Genomic DNA, 23,368 nt, shown 5'->3' on the forward strand with positions numbered 1-23,368 from the left:
ACATGGCGGCCCTTCATCTTCGTCTCGGCGCGGCGGCCAACATGGACGCCCGCCTGCACAGTCCTTCCGTGGCAGCCAACATGGCGGCCTCTCTGCGTCGCGGGGCCGAGGAAGCCGGCAATATGGCGACCCCATTCCGCCAAATCCTGGTTTTCAGGAACAGCACCGAGCTCCTAACTCGCGTTCGCAATTTTCTTCTCCAAGCGCAACCGCGCATTGCTTTCGTTGCGGATCGGCTTGGCATTTAGCCGATTTTGCGCAGTGTCCCGCGAGAAACCACACTTGTCTTGCGTGCGGAAAAATCGGACATTTTCAGTCCGTACGCAATTCCCGTCCAGCAAATCTTTCTGAACCAGTTTCTTCGTCCGCTCCTTCGAGCACTGCACAGACCGATACGATCACTGCTTTAAATGTGGATGGCCTCTACACTACGTCCGAGCCCAGCATCGTAGCTTCAGTGGGCCGTGTGCCCTTGTCATTTCTCGTGGACACTGGTGCCTCAGTCTCTTTAATCAGTGCCGCTGACTTTCATAGTCATTTTTCCAACATTCGGCTTTTGCCTTCACACGTCGTTCTACAAACATATTCTAAGGAAACGATTGATAATTTAGGTCATTTTACTGCTCAGGTCTCCTATCGCAGTCGCACTGCTTCCATTACTTTTTATGTAACTGCCAGTGGCAGCTCGCTTTTGGGACGTGATGCCACCAGGGCTTTGTACATCAACATCGTCGATGCGTCTATGACGTGTGCTCAAGTCGACGTCCAAGATGATCTTCCGGCCAACGCGCCTTCTGAATTCTACCACCTGTTCACCCGTGAACTGGGTTGTGTGCGCGGTTTTGTGCATAAAGTGATGCGACGACCAGGTGTGTGCCCTGCGCGTGCCAAGCTGCGCCGCATTCCTCTTCTTCACCGTGAGCAAGTCTCCGCGGAACTGTCTCGCCTTCAAGCCAGCGGAATCATCGAGCCTGTCTCTGCTTCCGACTGGGTTTCTCCACTGGTCGTCGTCAAGAAAAAAGATGGATCCCTTCGACTATGCGTCGACTTACGAGAACCGAACAAGGCGATCGTCATAGACGGTTTTCCACTTCCTCACATTGAAGAACTGCTTCATCAGCTCTCTGGAGCGGTATGTTTCTCCAAGCTGGACCTCGCGTTCGCTTATCACCAAGTTGAACTTTCTGAGTGCAGTAGAGACTTAACCACATTTGTATCGCACGAAGGCTTGTTTCGGTATCGCCGCGTGTGCTTCGGGCTTGCAACTGCCCCTGCAGTGTTTCATAAAATGATGTCAATTATTCTTAAGGGTTGTAATGCCACCCTTTGTTACTTGGATGACATTTTAGTGTGCGGACGTACTCGCGAAGAGCACGATGCTAACTTGCATACTGTTCTCAACCGCGTCAGTGAATGTGGTATGAAACTTAATAACAAGTGCATTTTTTTCTGTGATAGAGTTACAATTTCTAGGACATAATGTCAGTTCCCGTGGCTTGACACCTGTTGAATCTAAAGTTCAGGCCATTGTCAATGCCCCACGGCCTACTGATGCCAAAACCTTGCAATCTTTTTTTAGGTCTTGTTGGTTATTATGCCAAGTTTGTCCCTCACTATGCTGATGTTGTTGAACCACTGCGTACTCTACTTCGACAAGCACAGCCTTTTAACTGGTCAGCTGAAGCTGAGCAGAGCTTCATTCGAGTTAAGTCAATACTGGCCTCAAAGCCAGCTGTTAGTATTTTCAATGAGAAGCTTCCCATTGTCATCATGACGGATGCGTCCGATGTTGGACTGGGAGCAGTGTTTCAACAACTCAGAGGTAATCAGCTGATCACTATCGCTTTTGCATCTCGTACATTGACCCCTGCTGAACGCAAATATTCAGTAGGAGAGCGTGAAGCTCTCGCGTGTCTTTTTGCCTGTGAGAAATGGCATGTTTACTTGTGGGGCCGGCACTTCACATAACGTACAGATCACCAAGCACTAGTTGCTCTTCTTTCTGCAGGATCCGAAGGTCGCCGCCCCATTCGCATTTCCCGTTGGTGTGCCAAACTCATGTATTATAATTTCAGTGTTCAATGTCTTTTCCTGATCAAATCCGCACCAGGGTTTTTTCTCATCAACAAGCAATGAAAAAGTATGTCGACACCCGTCGAGGTGCAAAGCAGTCCAAAGTTTGCACTGGCGATCATCTAGTCAAGGTTCGTGTGCCAGGCAAGTGCCCCAAGTATCGGGGTCCTTACAAAGTCTTGGGCCTGGTTAGCCCCACTTCTTTTCGCTTAAGTGATGGTAACATCTGGAATGCTTCGCGCCTTGTTATTTTTCATACGGATTCGCCTTCAACACCCAAAAGTCTTCCCCATAACGTTTCGTCTGTGCCTTTCAACTAAGCATCAGACTGTTACAAGTGGCCTCCATGTACAGGCATTTCTTCTTAGAGGGGGGAGGAGTTACCAGCCGGTGTCGCTGGTTTAAGTACACCAAGTCTTACGGTTCACTTCGAATCTTCAAATACGGCTGAGACCGTTGAACCGGACTACGGTCCACAAAGTTCTTTCAACGCTCGTGCTGCGAGCTTCGAAAGCAACACAACAAGAAGTCCTCGCCCGTCCCCCCCCAAAACGTTCTGGAAGTGTTTGTTGAAGTTCTACGAACTCTTGCGCTTGTTGACATGGGTGCTGACGTATCTGCAATGAGTCAAAAACTCTCCCGTTCGATACGAAAAGCAACGACGACGCCTTCCGACGTTTGGCTGACTACCGCGAGCGTGCAACCAATTCGACCAGTCGGAGCATGTACGGCGAGAGTAATCGTTCAAGACGTCCTGTACCACATCGAGATTCTCGTGTTGCCCACTTGTTCCCACGACGTGATAATTGAATGGGATCTTTGTCGGGCCACCACGCCGTAATTGACTGCGCTAGCGCGCAGGTGGAATTTTCCGTGTTTTTTGATGCGCCATTTACCGAGAATGAGCGCACTCACCTTGACAATCTTCTTGTTTCTTCCGAAATTGATGTTCCTCCTCTTAGTGCCATCGTTGTCCCCGTCAATCGCACTGAATTGTCCGGCTCTACCGTTGTGTTCTCCTCATCTGACGTTTTCAGTCGCCGCCACGGCACGTCTCTGCCGTACGCCGTTCTGCCACCTGACCAAGATACTTCCGGAATAGTCGTTAGCAATTCTAGCTCATGCCCTCTCACCTTAATAGCTCACGAAACACTGGGCTATGTTTTTCCTCTTGATGATAACGTTATTGTGCCTATTGAGTCCCACGACCCTGGCCAGCAACTTCAACTGAACGCTGTTACTACTTTTTTTACGCGGGACGACTACTCTTCGAATATCTTCAATCGCTCCATCGACAGCAAGCTTCCTCCGGATCAGCGGGACCAGCTAATAACCTTTCTGCATGAATTCCGAGATTCATTTGACCTTCCTCAAAAGGCACTGAGTCAAACAAACACCGTCGCTCACACAATCTACACTGGAACGCACCCTCCTTTGCGGCAACGCCCCTACCGCGTATCACCCAAGGAACGAAGTGTAAATGCAGAGCAGGTGGACGATATGGTTCAGCGCGGTGTCATCAAGCCATCTTCTAGCCCCTGGTCTTCACCTGTTGTGCTAGTGAAGAAAAAAGACGGTTAGATTAGATTTTGTGTCGACTACCGGCGACTGAACAAAATTACACGGAAAGATGTATACCCTCTTCCCCGCATCGACGACGCTATCGATTGCCTACAAGGTGCCGAATTCTTTTCTTCGCTGGACTTACGTTCAGGTTACTGGCAGGTTCGATGGCAGAGTGTGACCGTCCCAAAACAGCGTTCGTTACGCCGGATGGCCTATACGAATTCATGGTTATGCCATTCGGTCTGTGCAATGCACCTGCAACATTTGAACGAATAATAGACAGCATTTTACGTGGCCTTAAATTGCAGATATGCTTATGTTACCTTGATGATGTTATAGTATTCTCTCCTGATTTCCTTACCCACGTCGATCGTCTGCGCACAATTCTTCAGTGCCTTTTAAGGCAAACCTCCAGCTTAACCTAAAGAAGTGCCAGTTCGGGGCTCGCCAACTTACTATACTTGGTCACGTGTCAAAGGATGGAATTTGCCCCAACCAGGGCAAACTTCGAGCCGCAGCCGACTTTCTGAAGTCGACTTCTCTCAAAGAACTTAAAAGCGTCATCGGCTTGTGCTCGTATTTTCGCCGTTTTGTCCACAACTTTGCATTAATAATAGCCCCACTTACGCAACTACTGAACGGTCCAGCTATTCTTTCCAACTGGACCCCAGCATGTGACGAAGCCTTCCTTACACTGCGCCGGCTGCTTACGTCACCACCCATTGTACGACCCAAGTGCCCCCCCCCCCCCCCCCGAAGTGCACACAGACGCCAGTGGCGTTGGTCTGGGAGCAGTACTCGCGCAACAAAAGCCCAGTATTCCAGAGTACGTCGTCGCATATGCAAGCCGCGAACTCACGAAAGCGCAAATTAACTAGTCAGTAACTGAAAAAAGACCGTTCGGGCATTAAGAAAGTTTCGTCCTTACTTGTACGGACAGAGTTTTGACGTTGTGACAGACCACCACACTCTTCGTTGGTTGGCGTCGCTAAAAGATCCTTCAGGTCGCCTTGCACGTTGGGCTCTTTGCCTACAAGAATTCTACATTCGTGTCGTTTACCGCTCAGAACGAGAACACTCTGATGGGGACGCCCTCTCACAATCACCAGTGAGATCCAGCGCAGACCTGCATTCGGATGGTAATCCCTATCGCCAATCCCTATCGCTCCCATTTCCATCTCAAACATGTCATCTGAAATGCGGAAAGACCCATGGATAAAATCTCTCCTTAACATTCTTTCCGACTCCTCAATGTCTGCGTACCCACGCGCTCTTCGCCATCAAGCCACACATTTCGAGATACGGGACGCGCAACTATACCGCAGCAACTATCACGCGGATGGTCGTAAATGGCTCTTGGTTATACCACGCCACATGCGATCTGATGTATGTGCGTATTTTCATGCCGACCCACAACATGCTTACGCAGGTGTGTTAAAAACATATCACCGGATCCGCCAGCGTTACTACTGGCGTGGTACGTGCACCTCTGTACAAAAATACGTTTGATCTAGTTCATTATGCCAACGAAGAAAGACAGCGGCCCATTCACCCGGATTATTACAGCCTCTACTGTGTCCGGTGCGCCCTTTCGACCACGTTGGAATCGATTTATATGGTCCCCTTCCGTAGACTGCCACTGAAAATCGATGGATCATTGTCGCCGTCGACCATCTGACGAGGTATGCTGTAACAGCTCCACTACTTACGGCTGGTGCACGTGACGTAGCCAATTTCGTCTTGCGACGCTTCATACTGCGTCACAGGGCACCACGTGAACTACTAACTGATCGAAGGCGTGTCTTTTTATTCGAAGTACGGTGCACCGCACCTCTACAGCCTACCACCCGCAGACCAACGGTCTAACTTAGCGCTTCAACCGAACGGTAGGAGACATGCTCGCCATGAATGTCGATTCCGACCGATCGAACTGGCATATCATTGTCCCATTAGTGACTTATGCGTACAACACCGCGACGCAGTCAACCGCAGGCTTCTCGCCTTTCTTTCATCTATATGGGCGTGAGCAATGCTCCACCCTTGACACCATTTTGCAGCATCGTCCCCGTGTCTCAGCATTCAACCCTCTCTCTGAAATTGTGCACCACACTGAAGAATGTCGTCAGTTGGCCCGATCATTCACCTCGGACAAGCAAGCACTCGAAAAAGACCGCCACGACCGCGACCAGCAAGTCGAGACTTTTGCCGCGGGCTTGCTCGTCTGGCTACGACTGCCCTTCCACTCCTCTGGTCTGTCTTCTAAGTTTGCCCCCAAGTTTCACGGTCCTTATCATGTCGTCAAACGTCAATCTCATGTCATATACGTGATCGAGCCGGTCACGCCATCTACAGACAGGCGATGCCTTGGTCGTGAGACTGTCCACGTGAGTCGTCTCAAGCCCTATCACGACCCACTCCTCCTCTCGTCACCTTGACTTGGCAGGATGGCTCGTCTTCGTCGCCGGGGTATTGTAGAGAGGAAGAAAAGTATGTGCCGCAGTGGGTCACGCCTTTAGCCAAAGGAGCCGAGCGCGAGCTGTTGCCCCGAGCGCTGTGATTCCTGAGTCGGTTGCTGCCGCCTGCTTTCCGCATCAATAGACCTGCTGTGCAAGTGCTACATACGCCAATAAACCCCGTTTCAACTGCACTAATTCCGTGACCACTCGCGTCTGTTCGCACTTCTGTAGGAGCATCCGGGTCGAAATGTGCAAGAATAGGAGGTGTCGTTAGAGCGGTGATTAGCTGAGAGAAAGCTTGAAGAGGGCCCCAACAAAATAAGACATCTTGTTTGAGAAGGTAGGTGAGTGGCCGTGGGAGTGCCGCAAAGTTTCGCGACCCGGCGAAAGTAGGAGCAGAGGCCCACGAAACTGCGAACATCAAGGACAGAGCGTGGGACTGGGAAGTTTGTTACAGTGCGTACTTTCGTCGAGTCTGGTCGTACACCGGCAGCATCAACAAGGTGACCCAACACGGTAATCTGACGAAGACCGAAGTAGCACTTGGAGGAATTGAGCTGCAGGCCGGCTTGTCGAAATATGGATAGAATGGTCGAAAGGCGTTCAAGGTGGGTTGCGAAGGTAGGTGAGAAAATGATCCCGTCGTACAGCTAACACAAACATGTCAACCATTTAAATCCTTAAAGGAGTGTGTCCATCATTTTCTAGAAGGTCGCTGGAGCGTTGCAGAGCCCGAAGGGCATGACCTTGAATCGGTGAAGACTGTCAGGGGTAACGAAGGCAGTCTTTTTTTGGCCCATGCCATCTATAGCAATTTGCCAGTAGCCAGATCGGAGGTCGAGAGATGAAAAGAAGGTGGTGCCTTGGAGGCAATCGAGGGCATCGTCAATGCGTGGTAGAGGGTACACGTATTTTTTGGTGATTTTGTTGAGGTGGCCATGATCAACGCAGAAACGCCATGAGGCGTCTTTCTTTGTTACTAATACCACGGGAGATGCCCAAGGGCTCGAAGACAGTTCGATTACGTTTTTCGTGAGCATTTTGGCCGCTTCTTCGCTCGGACACTGACTCGTGGTATGGCCGATGGTGAATGGGCGCAGAGTCACCAGTGTTGATTTTGTGAGTGACAATTTTAGTCTGTCCCAAGGGACGATAGTGGATGTCAAAAATGTCACTGTATGAGGTCAAAACCTGGCAGATAGCGTCATCTTGGGGAGGCGAAAGCTCTGATCCAATCATGTTTCGATAAATAGCATCGCTTGAGCTGGGTGACCGTGAGACTGTGCTTCGATCATGAGCAGATACAGCGACAACACTGACATCGTCGTCTGTTATGGCAGTTAGCTGGGCTAGGGACATATGGCAGGGCAACACTTGAGGGGTGAAACCAAAGTTAAGAAGCGTAAGGAACACACAGTTATCCGCTATGGTCGCGATGGTATGGGGCACAGTAACACTGCGCGCTCGCCGAACGTCAGTAATCGGCATAACGATATAATCACCGTCAGGAACGGGAGGGGCTGATGACAAAGACACGTATGTGACGGCTTGAGGTGGCAGGCGAACAAAAGTGGTCGGGCTCAAGCAGCTGGTGGGCTTTGCAGAGTAGTCGGCAAAGATGGGATGATCGAACCTGAGGCTGCCAGATGAACAATCAATTAAGGCCGAGTGTGCCGAAAGGAAATCAAGGCCAAGTATGAGGTCATAAGGGCAACAGGCTAGCACAGCAAAGAGGACCACGGCGTGACGACCGGCAATGCTGACATGCGCAGTGCACATTCCAATTACTGGTACAGTACCGCCATCGGCAACCCGTATTGCCCAAGTCGTAGACGGCGTCATTATCTTTTGCAAGCGGCGGCGTAGAAAAGCGCTCATAATAGACAGGTGCGCACCTGTGTCAATGAGAGAGGTCACGGGAACATGGTCGACTTGTACTTCAAGCAGGCTGTGGTGCATCGGAAGCGTCAGTAGAGGATTTTCGGCCGTCATTGGCATTGCAGCTTTACCTCTATAAGCTGCAATATCGGGTTTTCCTGCTGCGGTCATCGAGAGAAGCTCGGCGAGGAAAAGCGCCGAGGTGGCGGAGAGCGGGATTGGGGAAGTAGCGGCGACGGGGAGCGAGAGCTGCGGCGACCGGACGAAGGGGCGTCAGTGTAGCGGCGACTGCGCAAAGGGGCGTCAGTGGAAGGCTGGTAAGATGACGACGAATAGAAATTAAAAAGTGCGGCAACTGAACGTCAAGGGGTTGTCGGGTGCATGTGCGCCGAGGTAGAGCAGGTCTGATGTGGTTGGTTTGACCAACAGTGGCGGCAATATCGAGAAACGTGCCCAGGCTGGTAGCAGGAAAAACAAATAGGCCGGTCGTCGGGTGTTTGCCATTCTGAAGGGTTACGGAAGGGCATTGTTGGAGGTAAACGGCGAGCGCGTCCTGGGGAGTAAGACGGTACTTCAGGGAGAGTCAAGGGACATGCTGATGGAAGGCCGAGGTTCGCAAAATCCTGCATCACCACAGGTTGTATTAACGCCACTGACGGCTGTTGTTGGTCAGAGGCGAGCGTTGTGAAAACGGGTGGCTGAAGAGGAGCCGGACAGGCGTCTTCGATTTCCCGACAAGCAATGCGCGTGACGTTATACGTGAGAGACTGGCGGGCGGCTTCACATGATGAGGTTGCGGCCGTTTTGGGCAGCCGGGTGAATCGCCGAGTAATACGGCGGCTCTTGGCTTCTTCGAACCGCCGGCACTCTGATGATGGCGTGGATGGTGGCAACGTTGTTGTATACTAAAAGATTAAAGGCGTCGTCTGCTATGCCCTTCAGAACATGGGCCACTTTCTCAGACTCACTCATGTGCTCGTCAATCTGGCGGCATAGGGCGACGACGTCGTGCATGAACGCGACTTACGACTCTCTCGACGTCTGTGCACGAGCCGCCATTTGATTCCGCACTGCGATCTGCCGTCCAACGGTGTCGCCAAAACGGTTGCGGATCTTCTTAAAAGAATCCCAGCTTGTAATCTCCGTTTTGTGCGTCTCGAACCACACCCGCGGTGGGCCATCAAGGTGGAAAAGCACATTGGCAAGCATAAGAGTCGGGTCGCACTATAGCTTGCGCTGACCCGTTTGTACTAGTTGATCCATTTGTCGATGTCAACGCCATCCTGACCGAAAAATACACCGGGATCACGAGCAGGAGGTAGAACAACGTACGTAGAAGTCAAGGAAGGGGCAGGTGGTGAAGACGATGGTTGCTCAACCTGTGCCATGGTTGGACCTATGATGATGCGGCCGTTGCGGAGCTTTGTGATGAAGACAGGGAAATATCCAGCACCTCCACTACAAAGATGTTACGTAAAACTGACATGAGGCGTGTCTATTTAGAATCTATTATGAAACTGATGCGTATAGCATCGACTAAGATGGAGGACAGCACGCACAACTGACAGACCACTTCCTCGTTGTCTTCTGACCCCTGATATGTCAGCTACATAGCAATACGTAGCAGCCTATGTGTCAGCAGCAATACGTGTCAGCTACGTAGCAGCCTGCCTGCCTGCCTGCCTGGCTGCCTGCCTGCCTGCCTGTCTGTGTCTTTCTGTCTGTCTGTCCCCGCCGCGGTGGTCTAGTGGCTAAGGTACTCGGCTGCTGACCCGGTCGCAGTTTCGTATCACGGCTGCGGCGGCTGCATTTCCGATCGAGGCGGAAATGTTGTAGGCCCGTGTGCTCAGATTTGGGTGCACGTTAAAGAACCCCAGGTGGTCAAAATTTTCGGAGCCCTCCACTACGACGTCTCTCATAATCATATGGTGGTTTTGGGACATAAACCCCACATATCAATCCACTATCTATCTATCTATCTATCTATCTATCTATCTATCTATCTATCTGTCTGTCTGTCTGTTTGTCTGTCTGTCTGTCTGTCTGTCTGTCTATTTAGCCGCTTACGACTTTCAGCTTTCCTGGCCGTCTCGATAATGGTATCGATACCGAAATTGGTATGGCATAACATGACTGTATGGCAAGCACGGGATACTAGTAAATCATGACATGTATTCCATCAATGTCATGATTCACATTTTATGATCTTGCTGCTCTTGCTGTGGTTTCATTCACATGACATTTTGCAAAACGGGTATGGTATGACATGAATGCATAGCGAACATAATGGACAGACCCTACCCTGGAAATCATCACATGCATGTCATTATTTTCATGTTATGATAGGTCATGACCACACGCCAAGCTCATGGTGTGCTCGCGGTCATTTCTCTAGCATCACATATACCGAATTTGGTATTATGGGACGTGAATGGATGACGAAGGCACATGACTAGAGCAAACATGATAATCATGACATTCATGCCGTGTAAGAACATGACTACATGCCACGCTCATGATACGCTCGTGGCCGTTTCGCCAGCTTCACATATATTGAATTTGGTGTTACGCGACGTCAATAGATGGCGAATGTATATGACTGGTATAAACATGAGAATCATGATACGAGTGCCATGTAAAACATGAGTACGTGCTACGTTTATAGCGTGCTCACACTCGTTTAATTAGCTTCGCATATACGAAATTTGGTATTACGAGACGCGGATAGACGACGAAGGTAAATAACACATCTGAACATGATAATCACGACATGGGGATCACGTGAAACATGGCTTACGACCATAGCGTGCTCGCGACCGTTTCGATAGCTCCACATACCAAAGATTTGTTATCATGTGACGTGAATAGACGAAGGTAAATGACGCATCTAAATATAATAATCATGGCATAGAAGTTATGTAGGACATAATTTATGTCCACCTCGAAACACTGTGCTCATTTTGAAGTGGCATATTTATCTTCCTCTTCGTGCTTCGCATATCATCGATTCCCACAGTAAGTGGAATCTAGAAATTTTTTTCTTCGTGCGTTTGACATGGTATTTTTTTATCTCACAGCTTTCTGAGCACAGCTAACTTCCAATAAATCGGCTCAGTTATTGTGAGTGATTGTATAATCAGTATAAGACACGCCCTTTGTAGATGAATTTTGATCTCCCAGAATGAATTGTACGGAGCTCAAATTCAGTAGGTTGGCTTTTCATACTTCAAGGGTTATGACATCATGTGTGCGACATGAATGATGGGCAGGTAGAAAGAAATCTGCATCAAAAAAGCGCGCCGCAGGAGCCGAAGCACATAGTATATCCTGCGCACGGTGCGCGCCTCCTTCAGTACTATTAAAGGGGCTTTAAGTACCAATAAAGCCCCTTGATCTTGGGAAAGTAACGACACTCTAATCCACGCGCGCGTTTCTTCCTCGCCCGCTTCCATACACACGGCGCACAGCGCCATTTCTCACCGACGCTCCGTGCTCCCTAACGGGCTGCAGAAATTAGGTGTCTTTTCTTTTCTCTAATCACTACCACCACCACCACGCTCCTACCACCCCCACCACCCGCAGAATTCCATGTAGGCGGTTTATTTGCGGCAGCTTGCGCACCGCAGTAGTGCTGGAAATTTTTTTTTAATGGTAATAATAAAATGAAGGATAAGCTTCTTCCAAAGGTCGTGTAAGTGGGGCATGCTAATTAAATAAAAGTTTTTATGGGGAGTTCTACTATACGGATGTTTTTTTTTTTTGCCGTATGATAACATGCTGTACGTTTGCATGTGATGTAGTTCCGCTTGTGGCATGTTCGTCTGAGATCAGATTTTTTTCGTGCTTGTGCGCCAGTATACGACACAGGTACTTACAACGTCATATATTACAATGACTTCACGATTGTGGATCGTTTAATCATGTGTTTATCTTTTCGGCGTAAAAGTAGCTTTGCGCAGTGGTCTCCAAACTCAAGAAGGCCTTTAAGCAATGTGAATACGATTAAGTGTTGCCAACAATGATTCATCTACCGCAATAACAGAAACACGAGAAAATGATTCATTAGAACTGTGTTTTCACGTTTTGGTCAAAGCAACTAGCGATCAGGTTACTTTTGAGAGGAGGAACTCTGCACCAGGATTGTCATCATAATCTGCGCGTCCATAGCGACCGAAAAATCCTATCCGTACTGACTGATCGCGGTCAGAAGTACCCATGTGACACTGGTATAAAAGACAATATAGTTCTTTATTGGGGAATGGAAGACATGCTAATGCAGGCGTGACCAAAACGATTGCGGCGACGGTCTCCTAGAAAATGGCTAACTCGCTATCGCCGTGCTATGAGGCAGCCAGGCGCGGTCACGCCACTCAACACTCTAGCTAGGCTATAGCCAGGCGCAGAACTATTTTTTTGTATGGATGGATATGGTGAAGTATGGGCGAAGATAAACGGATGAATGCTATGAGCGTCCTCTTTATAACGGGGCGGTGAGATGTTTGCTACCAAGCTCGCAAAAAAAAGAAAATGAAAAGAAAATTTTGTTTATGTTGGTCTAATGGCTTATCTACTTAGATTAAATCGATCTTATTGTAACAAGAAAATGTAAATTGATGGTCCTTGTTCCAATGAGGTCATCCTGCCTCTTCAGGCAGAATCATGTAGACTTGTACCCACACATATAGCTGGGTAAATATATATCGTTGCATTTAACCAGAACAAGTTCTATCGTTTCCTTAGCTCCCCCACAACATGTACATTGTTCTTCTTTTTTTATTGAGTCTCGCTTAATGACTTCGCTTCGAACAGTAAAGCGCTTCCCCTTAAATTATAATAAAACCTCTTTCCCCTCAGTTCGTTCTTGCCCTTTCGGTAGTTACTGAAAACCAGCTTCTTTTACATCACTGTCATTCAATAAATGATCTCCACCTCTCTGACGTGTTGCCGTATCGCCCCCATTGTCAGCCGTATATTCAATGGTGAGCCTTCTAGTTCTTTTTCTCCACTTTGTGTCCATGCTCTTCCTGTACAAACACCTGAACACTTTTGCTGCCCATCTACTCTCCTTCATTTTCCCAAGCCTCTCTTTAAATCTCATTTTACTCTGAGCTTTCCTTACTGCGAAGCCTGTCCATCTTATATGCCCATTTACAGCCTCGTTCGTCGTTTTCCTCTGAGCGCCCAATGCGAGGCGTCCCACAGCGCTTCGATTTACATGCATTCCTCATTCCACCTCTGACTTCATGTACACTACGGAGTTCCCAAATGCAAGCCCTAGAAGCATTACGCCTTTCCACGGACCTCGAGTACTTTATACCTTTTGTATCCCTATAACAATCTGTACTTCACTTATTGCAGCATTCCTCTTTCCCTTTGCTGCTGATGTTTTTTTTTTCTCTCCTGTACTTCCATATATTTATCTCCCTTATTTATCCATACTCCAAGTTACTTGTACTCGCTTACCCTCGGTATTTCTTGGCTATGTATTGATGCCGCCTGGTTTTCGTGATTATTGAATACCTCAATCCACATTTTGATGTACTAAATCCTAGTCCTAGAGCCTCGCCTTCCAACTGTCCGCAAATAGAACAATATCGTCTGCATAAAATAGGCCCAGAAGCTTCGGCTCAACAGTCACGCCAGCCTGTTTGCGTGACATATTAAATTCAATGTTGCTACCTTCTAGCGCTTTTTCCATCCTAACCTTAATTGTACAGCATGAATAACCGTGGGGACAAAAGATATCGTTGTCTGAGCCCCTTGTTGGTTGCAGCGCTACTTATTCCTACTCATTCTATGCACACTGTGTTTTTTTGGTATATTTCTCTCAAAGACTGTTTACAGTCGTCACCGAGGTCAACTTCCTTTAATATGTCCCACAAAAGTTCCTGATTACGCTGTCATACGCCCCTGTGATGTCCAGATATGCTACGTATAAGGGTTTGTTTTCTATTTCAGATATTTCTATACACTGAGTAAGAACAAGCAGGTTATCGTCTTACCGCTTGTCGATTCGAAATCCATTCTCAAGTTCTGGCAAAATATCACTTTGCTCTGCCCGAGTTTTCATTTTTAATTTTACTGTCTGTGTTGCCAACCTGTATTGCACAGATGTAATGGTTAGCAGTCTATACAAGCGAAAGTTAGCCATTTGTTTTTTGCCTTAATAGATTAAGTTCATTCTACTTTAAGTGTCTGGTATTTCGTTCCCCTGTAAGCACTTTTCTACGGATTTCAGCAGTCACTTGGACTGCGGTCGCCACCTGGTGGTTTGTTAAGGGGTCGACGAAACTGCACTTATTGGAAACGCGCTGAATGGAAATGACAAGTATAAACTAGGCGTTCAAGGAGTAAAGCACTAGCCGCATACCCGCGATAGCAGGAAGTCTTTTAGCGTCAGTGCTTTCACGTCATTAATTTACGCTCTGTACAGACAACACGGTCGGCCGGGCGCTGCCTCTACGGTAGAATTCCGTCTCTCATGCGGCGCCCGGTCACCGTGCCCGTCTTCCTGGTAAAACTCGACGAGTGGCAAGTTTTGCTGTTGCGGAGGCCCATCCGTCGTCGCCGCCACTTGTTGCGTCAGCGTTTCTGGAAAACTAGAAAAAATCGCTTGTCGTTGCCCAAAAGCCAGCATGGCGATTTCCGGCTCGCATCAATTGCAAAATGCTCTCGATGCTTGTTATCCGCACGTACTTCAAGGGATGTAAGGTATCGACTACTTTTTTTACATTTTTGGCTCACGTGGAGAGTGAAAGAGCGGCCACATTTTCTCGTAAATCTCGATATCGAGTTTGATGCCTCGACGGTAGCTTGCTACAATGCGAAATCATCATTCGAAGTGCGTCGTAGCCATCAAAGCATATACGCTTCTAAGCAGCCTGTCGCGGTTAAACTATGGATGCAGGAAACAACTGAGGAGAGGCCCTGATGTCACTTGTTGCGAAGCCGTGGTATAGTGTACTAGAATATTCTAGTGCACTATAGCCGTGGTGAAGCCAGAATTCGGCCATATTGACTGGGCAAATTCTCCTCTCTTGTTTACATCCGTATGTGAATGTTATAACCAACCCCGCGGCTGGGCCGCGCCCCGAAATGCACGAACAGAGTGGCCAGGGCAAAAAGCGAGCATTTATTGTCCGGCTTGGGTTTTTATAAGAACGAAAGGTAAGGGAAGGGGAAGAGGGAGATAAGATAGAAGGCGCTCGCAGCGTAGACTGGCAGCGCTTGTTTAGCGGTGGCGAAAAAGTTCGTGGCATTCCTTCTTCCTTAGAATCCATAACGCTCCACTGGCTTCTTGATACGTGTGGAACGTCTTAGCTCTGGGGGCGGGTGGCCCGGAAGACCGGGGCCAGTAGCCGTTGGAGCTTTGCAGTCTTGTACTGGAGGGTCCGGGCTTATCTGGGGGCTAGTGAGAGCCTCTGGACTTGACGGTTCTTCGATGCTTCTCCGCCTGAGCTGGTCCATGTGCCGGTGAACAAGCCCGTTCTCCGTGTCGACAGACACGATGCGTGCACCAGAGGTTGACCGGACCTTCCCAGGTGTCCACTTGTCACCACGACCGTAATTGCGAAGGTACACAGGATCTCCTGGTGCGAAGTTCCACTCGGCGCTGTCAGCAGAGTGGACATCCCCTGTTGCTCGGCTCCTAGAAGGAAAACACATGTGTAATCGGGTGCGGAGCTGGTAACCCAACAACATTTCTGATGGTGAGCGCCCGGACGGAAGCGGCGTGTTTCTATAGCGGCACAGTGTTCTAGCCAGCGCCCTTGACAAGTCTGCGTCCCCACACTTCTTTAGTCCGTCTTTGATGGTTCGTATCGCACGTTCGGCGAGTCCATTACTCTGTGGATGGTAGGGGGGTGCCCGCACGTGAACTACCCCGTTCTGTTGCAAGAACTCCTTGAACTCCCATCCGGTGAATGGCGTGCCATTATCAGACACTACTGTGTGTGGCAGACCAAATCTACTGAACAGCGTTCGCAGGGCATCGACTGTGTTGCGCGAGGTCGCGTGAGCCAGGGGAATGGCCTCAATCCATTTACTGTGAGAGTCCACGACGACAAGAAGCATCTTGTTTTGGATCGGACCCGCGAAGTCGACATGCAATCGCGACCATCTTTCCTGCGTCTCTGGCCAGCGAATGGGTGCTTGCGCGGGTGGCATGGGCAACGCCTGTACGCAGTGCTGACACACAGCGGCTAAGCGCTCAATATCGTGGTCCAAGCCAGGCCACCAAAATTTTGACCGTGCAACTGCCTTCATTGCAGAAACTCCTTGATGAGCTCCATGTAATAACTTCAGTAGCTTCTTCCTGGCTTCCGCCGGAACCACAACACGATGACCCCAGTGAAGCAAGTTATGCTGCACGGACAGCTCGTTCCGCCTTTTGTGATACTCCCGCATCTCTGTGCCTTCCTCCGCAGTGCGTTGTGGCCAACCTTGGATGACGTATCTGCACACACTTGACAGTACGCCGTCTGACTGCGTGAGGGCTTGAAGCTCTTTCATGGGCACCGCCGGCTCGTCCCACTGGTCCACGACGAGGACGTACTCGGCCGCATCCTCGTCGTCCTGCAGCTCCTGTTCAAGAGATTGGGGTAACCGGCTTAATGCATCCGCGTTGAGCATAAATTTTCCCGGCTTGTACTGCAGTTTATACTTGTATGCACCAAGTAGTAGCGCCCATCTTTGTATTCTGGCTGCCGCCATGACGGGGGTCTGACGGTCGTGCCTTAACAGGCCCAGCAACGGCTGGTGATCCGTAACCAGAGTGAACTCTCGTCCCAACAGGTAGTCCCTAAACCTAGTGACACCAAATATCAAGGCTAACGCCTCGCGCTCGATCTGAGAGTACTTTCTTTCGGCAGTTGTCAGCGTTTTCGATCGAAAGCCTACGGGTCGCTTCTCGCCCTTGGTGTGATGAAAAAGTGCAGCACCAACTCCGTATGGGGACGCATCACACTCCAAGAAGAGCTCACGGTTCGGGTCAAAATGAGTGAGTATGGGTGCCGCGCACAACGCATTTTTCACCTGGACAAAGGCTTTCTTTTCTTTGGTGCTCCATGTCCACTTAGCGCCCTTTTTCAGCAGTTGGTACAACGGTGCTAGAATGGTAGACAAGTCGGGCATAAACTTGTTATAAAAGGTTACCATGCCCAGAAATGAGCGTAGCTCGCAGACGTTCTGTGGAGAGGGGGCTAGCCTGATAGCATCCACGTTCTTTTCCATGGGATGCAGTCCGTTCGCGTCAATACGGTGACCTAGATATGTAACAGAGGGCTCGCTAACGCGGCACTTATCAGCACGAAGCTTAATGCCATGTTCACGGAAGCGCTCGAGCACAGCCATCAGATTGCGGTTTTGGCTGTCACCCTCTTCCGCTATCAACACGTCATCTAGGTACGCTTGCACCCCTGGCAAGGCCTGTAGGATTGATTCAATCCGCCTTTGAAATATCGCCGGTGCCGAAGCCATCCCAAACGGGAGGCGGTTGAAGCAAAAGAGGCCCTTGTGGGTGTTTATCACGGCCAATTTGCGAGACTCTTCGTCTAGCTGGATCTGGTTGTATGCGTCGCGCAAATCCAAAATGCTGAACCGCTCCCCCCCACCTAATTGCGCAAAAATATCCTCGATAAGAGGCAGCGGATATTGTTTCAGCTCGCATACTAAGTTCAAAGTAACCTTGAAGTCACCGCAAATGCGAACTGTGCCGTCTTTCTTTAAGACTGGAACAATGGGCGTAGCCCATTCCGAGTGGGTCACTGGTGATATAATGCCAGCTGCCACGAGTCGATCTAATGCCTCTGAAACTTTATCCAACAGAGCGTAGGGTACCTTTCTTGCCTTGAAGAACTTTGGCGTCACTTCAGGCTTGATGTGAAGGCGCACCGGTGGGCCTTTCATGAGTCCTACGACCTCCGTGCACAGGGCGGAATAGTGGTCCAACACAGCAGGCGCGGGCAGAGACTCCGAGCTCGACCCGAGTGGTGGCGCAGCTACGTGGAGTACTGCTGCGCCCTGCTCTTGTAGTTTCTGCAGCAAATCATGACCACACAGGAGAGGACCTTCGCAGTCCAATACGATTAGGTTGCAATCAACCTCCGCCGATTTGTGGCATACACGCATTGACAGTACTCCGAGTACGGGTAGCTTCCCCAAATAGCACGCCAGCTTTATCTTTGGCTCCTGCAACTTCGGCCATTGATGACGGTGGGCTTTGTAGGTTGCTCTCGGAATGACGCATACGGGCGAGCCGGTATCAACGTCCATCTTCAGCTTTACGCCGTTCCACGTGAACGTTTCCTGAATCAGGGGCACCAATGAATTATTCGAAGTTACGGACCAAAGTTGCGACGCGCTGCTATCACTGTCGTTGGCTTGGGCTGTTACATTCAACGCGTTGTCGATCCTTTGGCACATGCGTGCCAAGTGCCCTTATTTTCCACATTTGTAACAGTGCCTCTCACGCATTGAACAGGTCGCGTGCTTATGATTACGCTTTCCGCAGCACTCGCATGGCTTTCCGTCTTCATTTTTCTTCTGACCTCGCGGCACCCAGCGTTGCTCCTTCGTTGCCGACACTGTTACCGGGGGCGTTTCTCGATTTATGTTCTCCGCATCCAACTCTGCCCTTTCTGCCGCCAACGCAAGTGCCTCTGCTTCTTGTAATGTCAACTCAGGTTTCGCGAGCAGCTGCTTTTGCAAATTTCTTGAACGTACCCCGCACACGATACGGTCCCTTAACATCCTATCCAGCATGGACGCGAAGTTGCAGTTATGCGCTAGGCGCCGTATTTCCACAATGAATGCGTGAACAGACTCTCCTTCCTGCTGGTTTTGGTGAAAAAACTTGAAGCTTTCTGAAATTTCGTTTGGTCGTGGGTTATAATACTCGCTTAGAACTTTCACTACCGCATCGTAGCCGAGTGCGTTTGGCTTCTGCGGTGCCACTCTACCGCATAGCACATCAATCGTTCGCGACCCAAGTGCGGCTACCAACAGGGCTCTTTTCCTGGCATCGTCAGTGACTTCGTTTGATTCAAAATATGCCTCAACCTTCACGAGGTACGCTTGCCACTTATCTGTGTCGTCGTTGAATTCCGGGAGGCGGTGACTCATGCCTGTCGATGGGGTGGCTGCTTGCCCGCCTTCAGGAAGCAGCTGGGTCTCGTTCTTTGTTGAAATACTCGTCGCCACTGTTATAACCGGCCCCGCGGCTGGGCCGCGCCCCGAAATGCACGAGCAGAGTGGCCAGGGCAAAAAGCGAGCGTTTATTGTCCGGCTTGGGTTTTTATAAGAACGAAAGGTAAGGGAAGGGGAAGAGGGAGATAAGATAGAAGGCGCGCGCAGCGTAGACTGGCAGCGCTTGTTTAGCGGTGGCGAACAGTTCGTGGCAGTGAAGCAGAAGGCACGGCTCTCTCTCCTGCTCAAAAAGCACGTGGCGATCCGAAACCAACGGAACGGGGCGTGACACGCTGGGCGCCATGGCGATGCTGCTGGCGAAATCTGTCCAAGTATTACCAGCGAGTAATAGCTCGTCGACAATGACGCAAGCACAAGAGAAAAATCGGCAGATCCCACGTACAGTGGGAATCGATGATATGCGAAGCGCGAATGAGAAAGGTTGATATGTCACTTTAAAGTCATCACAACGCTACGAGGTTGAGGTAAATGATGCCGTACAAGCAGGATTTCGAAAAGGCTACTCTACAATCGACCACATTCATACTATAAATCAGGTAATAGAGAAATGCTCAGAATATAGCCACCCGCTATACATAGCCTTCATAGATTACGAGAAGGTGTTAGATTCAGCAGAAATATCAGCAGTCATGCAGACACTGCGAAATCAGGGCATCTACGAAACATATATAAACGTCCTGGAAGAAATCTACAGGGAATCAACTGCTACCATGGTGCTTCATAAAGAAAGTAACAGAATACCAATCAAGAAGGGTCTAAAGCAGGGGGATACAATCTCCCCAATGCTATTTACCGCGTGCCTACAGAAGGTTCACACACACACACACACACACACACACACACACACACACACACACACACACACACACACACACACACACACACACACACACAAACACACACACACACACACACACACACACACACACACACACACACACACACACACACACACACACACACACACACACACACACACATATATATATATATTGTCAAGTAGATTCTCTGTGAGCAGTCACAACGTGGTTTATTTCGACGTTTCGGCCTAGAGTCTGGCCTTCATCAATCTTGATGAAGGCCAGACTCTAGGCCGAAACAAACTACGTCGTGACACCGCTTGCGGAGGATCTACTTGACTACTTGCAACGCTATGGCCACTCAACCACCATGCCTATATATATATATATATATATATATATATATATATATATATATATATATATATATATATATATATATATATATATATATATATATAGAGAGAGAGAGAGAGAGAGAGAGAGAGAGAGAGAGAGGAGAATCTACTTGACTACTTGCAATGCTATGGCCACTCAACCACCATGCTTATATATATATATATATATATATATATATATATATATATATATATAGTGTGTGTGTGTGTGGGTGAACGAAATGGCAAAGTAGCACCGCAGCGCTTGTGTAGTCACTGAAATCTGTATGAATCAATCACCGCTTTTTGTTTTGCGCAGCAACTCTTGGTCTCAGCGAGGAACAGATCCAAATGCAAAAAACGGCGTCCGACTTTGCTGAAAAGGAATTTCTGCCATACATGCAAGAATGGGACGAAAAAGTAAGTCTAGTTTTATTGGCTTCGTTCTCACTGCCTGGACTCAATTTTATCAACTTTACTTTCCGAATCCTCATCCCTGATGGCGGTCAGCCGTGCCCTAACGATGGGGGGTAGAAAACAGTGTTTTTTTATGTTGTTCTTCTTTCTCCAATCTCTCTCTCTATCTATCTGGTCCTTTTACAAAATCTGTGTGTAAATAAAAACGTTTCTCCTGTGCTTTAATGACCGATTTAGTAGTAGCTTGAGGCGATCGATTGTATGAGAAGACTATAGGTACGAGGCATTTAAAGGCGAACCAATGGCACTTTGAACATGTCTTTTGTCTCTGTATCTCTCTCTCTCGCCGCACAGACAGACAGACAGACAGACAGACAGACAGACAGACAGACAGACAGACAGACAGAGATAGATAGATAGATAGATAGATAGATAGATAGATAGATAGATAGATAGATAGATAGATAGATAGATAGATAGATAGATAGATAGACATATAGATAGATAGGTGCCTTTTGTAACGTGAAGTTTCGGGTCGAGGTAACACAGCGGGGTATTTCTTGCGTGCCCGGCGAGCTCACTTTCGATACAGCCTCGATCAGCGCCTGAAATTTGGAATTCTCATATCTGAAATCATGAACATTTTTATACCTAGAAAAATCAGTATGTCGTCAACTGCCACGTCCTGCAAATGTCTCACATACGCAACTGTCTTCAGGTTGATAATTAACGAGTTTTTGTTATTTACAGGGGCATAACCTTAGGCACCTCGAAGTAGAGTTAGGGCGCCAAAACGACAGGCTTTTGACTGCCCATCACTAAAGAAATATATCTATTGTTTAAAACCACGCTGTACACATTCCAGATAAAAACATGAAAAAGTTATCGATCCCACCGTTAGTGACTACACATATACTAAGGTTTTCACATATAGCGCACAGAACGTGGACGAACAAAGAGTAGGCACAGGAAACGCTGAACTTACAACTGGCTTTTATTTTCCTGCCACCGTATATGAGCTTCTTCCAGGAAAAAAACAGAGCAGACGAGCCATAGAAAAAGCAGTCAAGGGAACGTAATGGACATCGCATGTTTTGCGATGAAAATTCGCTCTCCTTGCTCGAAAGAGCAACCGAAGCTACCCTGATGCACTTTCTATACCGTTTCAAGATCTTTGTGCCTTGCAGGCGTGATTAAAAAGAGGGCGGCACCCACAATCGCGAAGATGAATTCCCAAATGCCCACTGATTTAGCCCTATCTACGTTATACTGGTGTTCGAAAAGAAGGCACCTTTCAGTCCAACCGACATATTCACTGTAACAAAGGAGCGCTATACGAGCCTATGCGCATTCTTCTCACTGGACGAACCTGTCTTAATGCTAGGTGGTGCACACAGTTCGAGGTCTCCCGCCAGAATTCACATGACGGCACAAATTTAGAAGCTTCTCGGGGGCTGAAAAAAAAACAATATTTACAGCGGCTCACTTGCTTTACGTTGGGTGCGACCTCTCGCACTCCTATGCCGAGAGGAGTGACGAACGCTCTCGGGACTCGCGCTTTACAACAAAGCTTTTCTGTACCTCACCTCCGGGATTGTTTGACAAAGCAATGACGCCACAAATGTTCTGAATCTGCAGACGTCACAATGGTGACTGATGTGGCATTTCGCTCAGGTCTCGCAATGCGGTCCTCTTGACTCGTGAGACGAGGTCAGCCAAGGAGTTCACCGGCATATACGCATATTAATGCAGGAGATATTCCCGGTGGAAGCGATGCGCAAGGCAGGCGAGCTGGGGTTCGGCGGCGTCTACATATCGGACCAGTACGGAGGAGCTGGACTAAGCAGGCTCGACGCATCGGTCATATTTGAGGCCCTCGCCAAAGGATGTGTCAGTACCACCGCCTACATCACCGTGCACCAGTGAGTACCGGCAAACGCTCAAAAACAAAAAACAAGCCGATTTTTTTTTTTTTTATGCAGTCCCGTCTTCTTCCGTTTCCTCGGAGATAGCATTGATACCGTTCGGAATATTGCCGCGCCCACACTGTCGCCGAGATGGGGGGCACACCTCCATTTAAGATCCAATTGTGATGACGTCGACACGCGACGTCACCAATTCTGTCGGGCATCGTGATCGCACTACAGAACACCTGTATACTGCTGTATGTCATCACATGACAGTGAATTCTGGCACCACTCGCGCTGCTGACGCCGCCTACGGTCACCTTTCGCGAAGGCATGTGAGGTTGTCGACCAAGTAATGCTGCTTCATCTCCTGCAGCGTGTACAGGTGTGAGCATAAGTGTGCAGACGACGGCATCGCGTGGCCGAAAGCATCGACGCGTATGTAGCGACGAGACGCCTGCTGCGGTGCGCATGCGCGTCACGTCGTATCAGTTGGCCTCTCATGTCCTTCTTTCGACACACTCGCAGCCAAAACGACACTTGGGTGTCTATCAAGCTTGTGTCGTTTCTTTGCGTAGCGGCTGCTACGCCGTCGGTTCCAGCACCGGGATCGCGTAGTTATGTATACCATTTGATTCATAACTACGCGTAGCCAGGGTCACAGAAATTGATGGAGCCAAGCACACAAA

At 49.0% G+C, this 23,368-nt stretch overlaps 2 protein-coding genes across 6 annotated transcripts in view; one reads left to right on the top strand and one right to left on the bottom strand.

Moving 5' to 3' along the window:
• Positions 1-23,368, bottom strand: part of LOC119163924 (aldehyde dehydrogenase 1A1) — a 638,180-nt gene that overhangs the window by 479,287 nt on the left and 135,525 nt on the right. The gene's annotated exons all lie outside the window — the stretch shown is intronic.
• LOC119163926 (isobutyryl-CoA dehydrogenase, mitochondrial) overlaps positions 1-23,368 on the top strand; it is a 109,408-nt gene that overhangs the window by 23,843 nt on the left and 62,197 nt on the right. For 2 of the 3 annotated variants that reach the window (XM_075872638.1, XM_037415995.2), the window contains exons 2-3: positions 20,675-20,775; positions 22,525-22,694. In XM_075872638.1, coding sequence (XP_075728753.1) covers positions 20,675-20,775; positions 22,525-22,694 — 271 coding nt within the window. Of the gene's footprint in view, positions 1-16,083; positions 16,574-20,674; positions 20,776-22,524; positions 22,695-23,368 lie in introns of those variants that run through there. The other variant, XM_075872637.1, reaches the window with a different exon arrangement.

Source organism: Rhipicephalus microplus, chromosome 8 (genome assembly GCF_043290135.1).
Source record: "Rhipicephalus microplus isolate Deutch F79 chromosome 8, USDA_Rmic, whole genome shotgun sequence".
NCBI classification, from domain to species: Eukaryota; Metazoa; Arthropoda; class Arachnida; order Ixodida; family Ixodidae; genus Rhipicephalus; species Rhipicephalus microplus.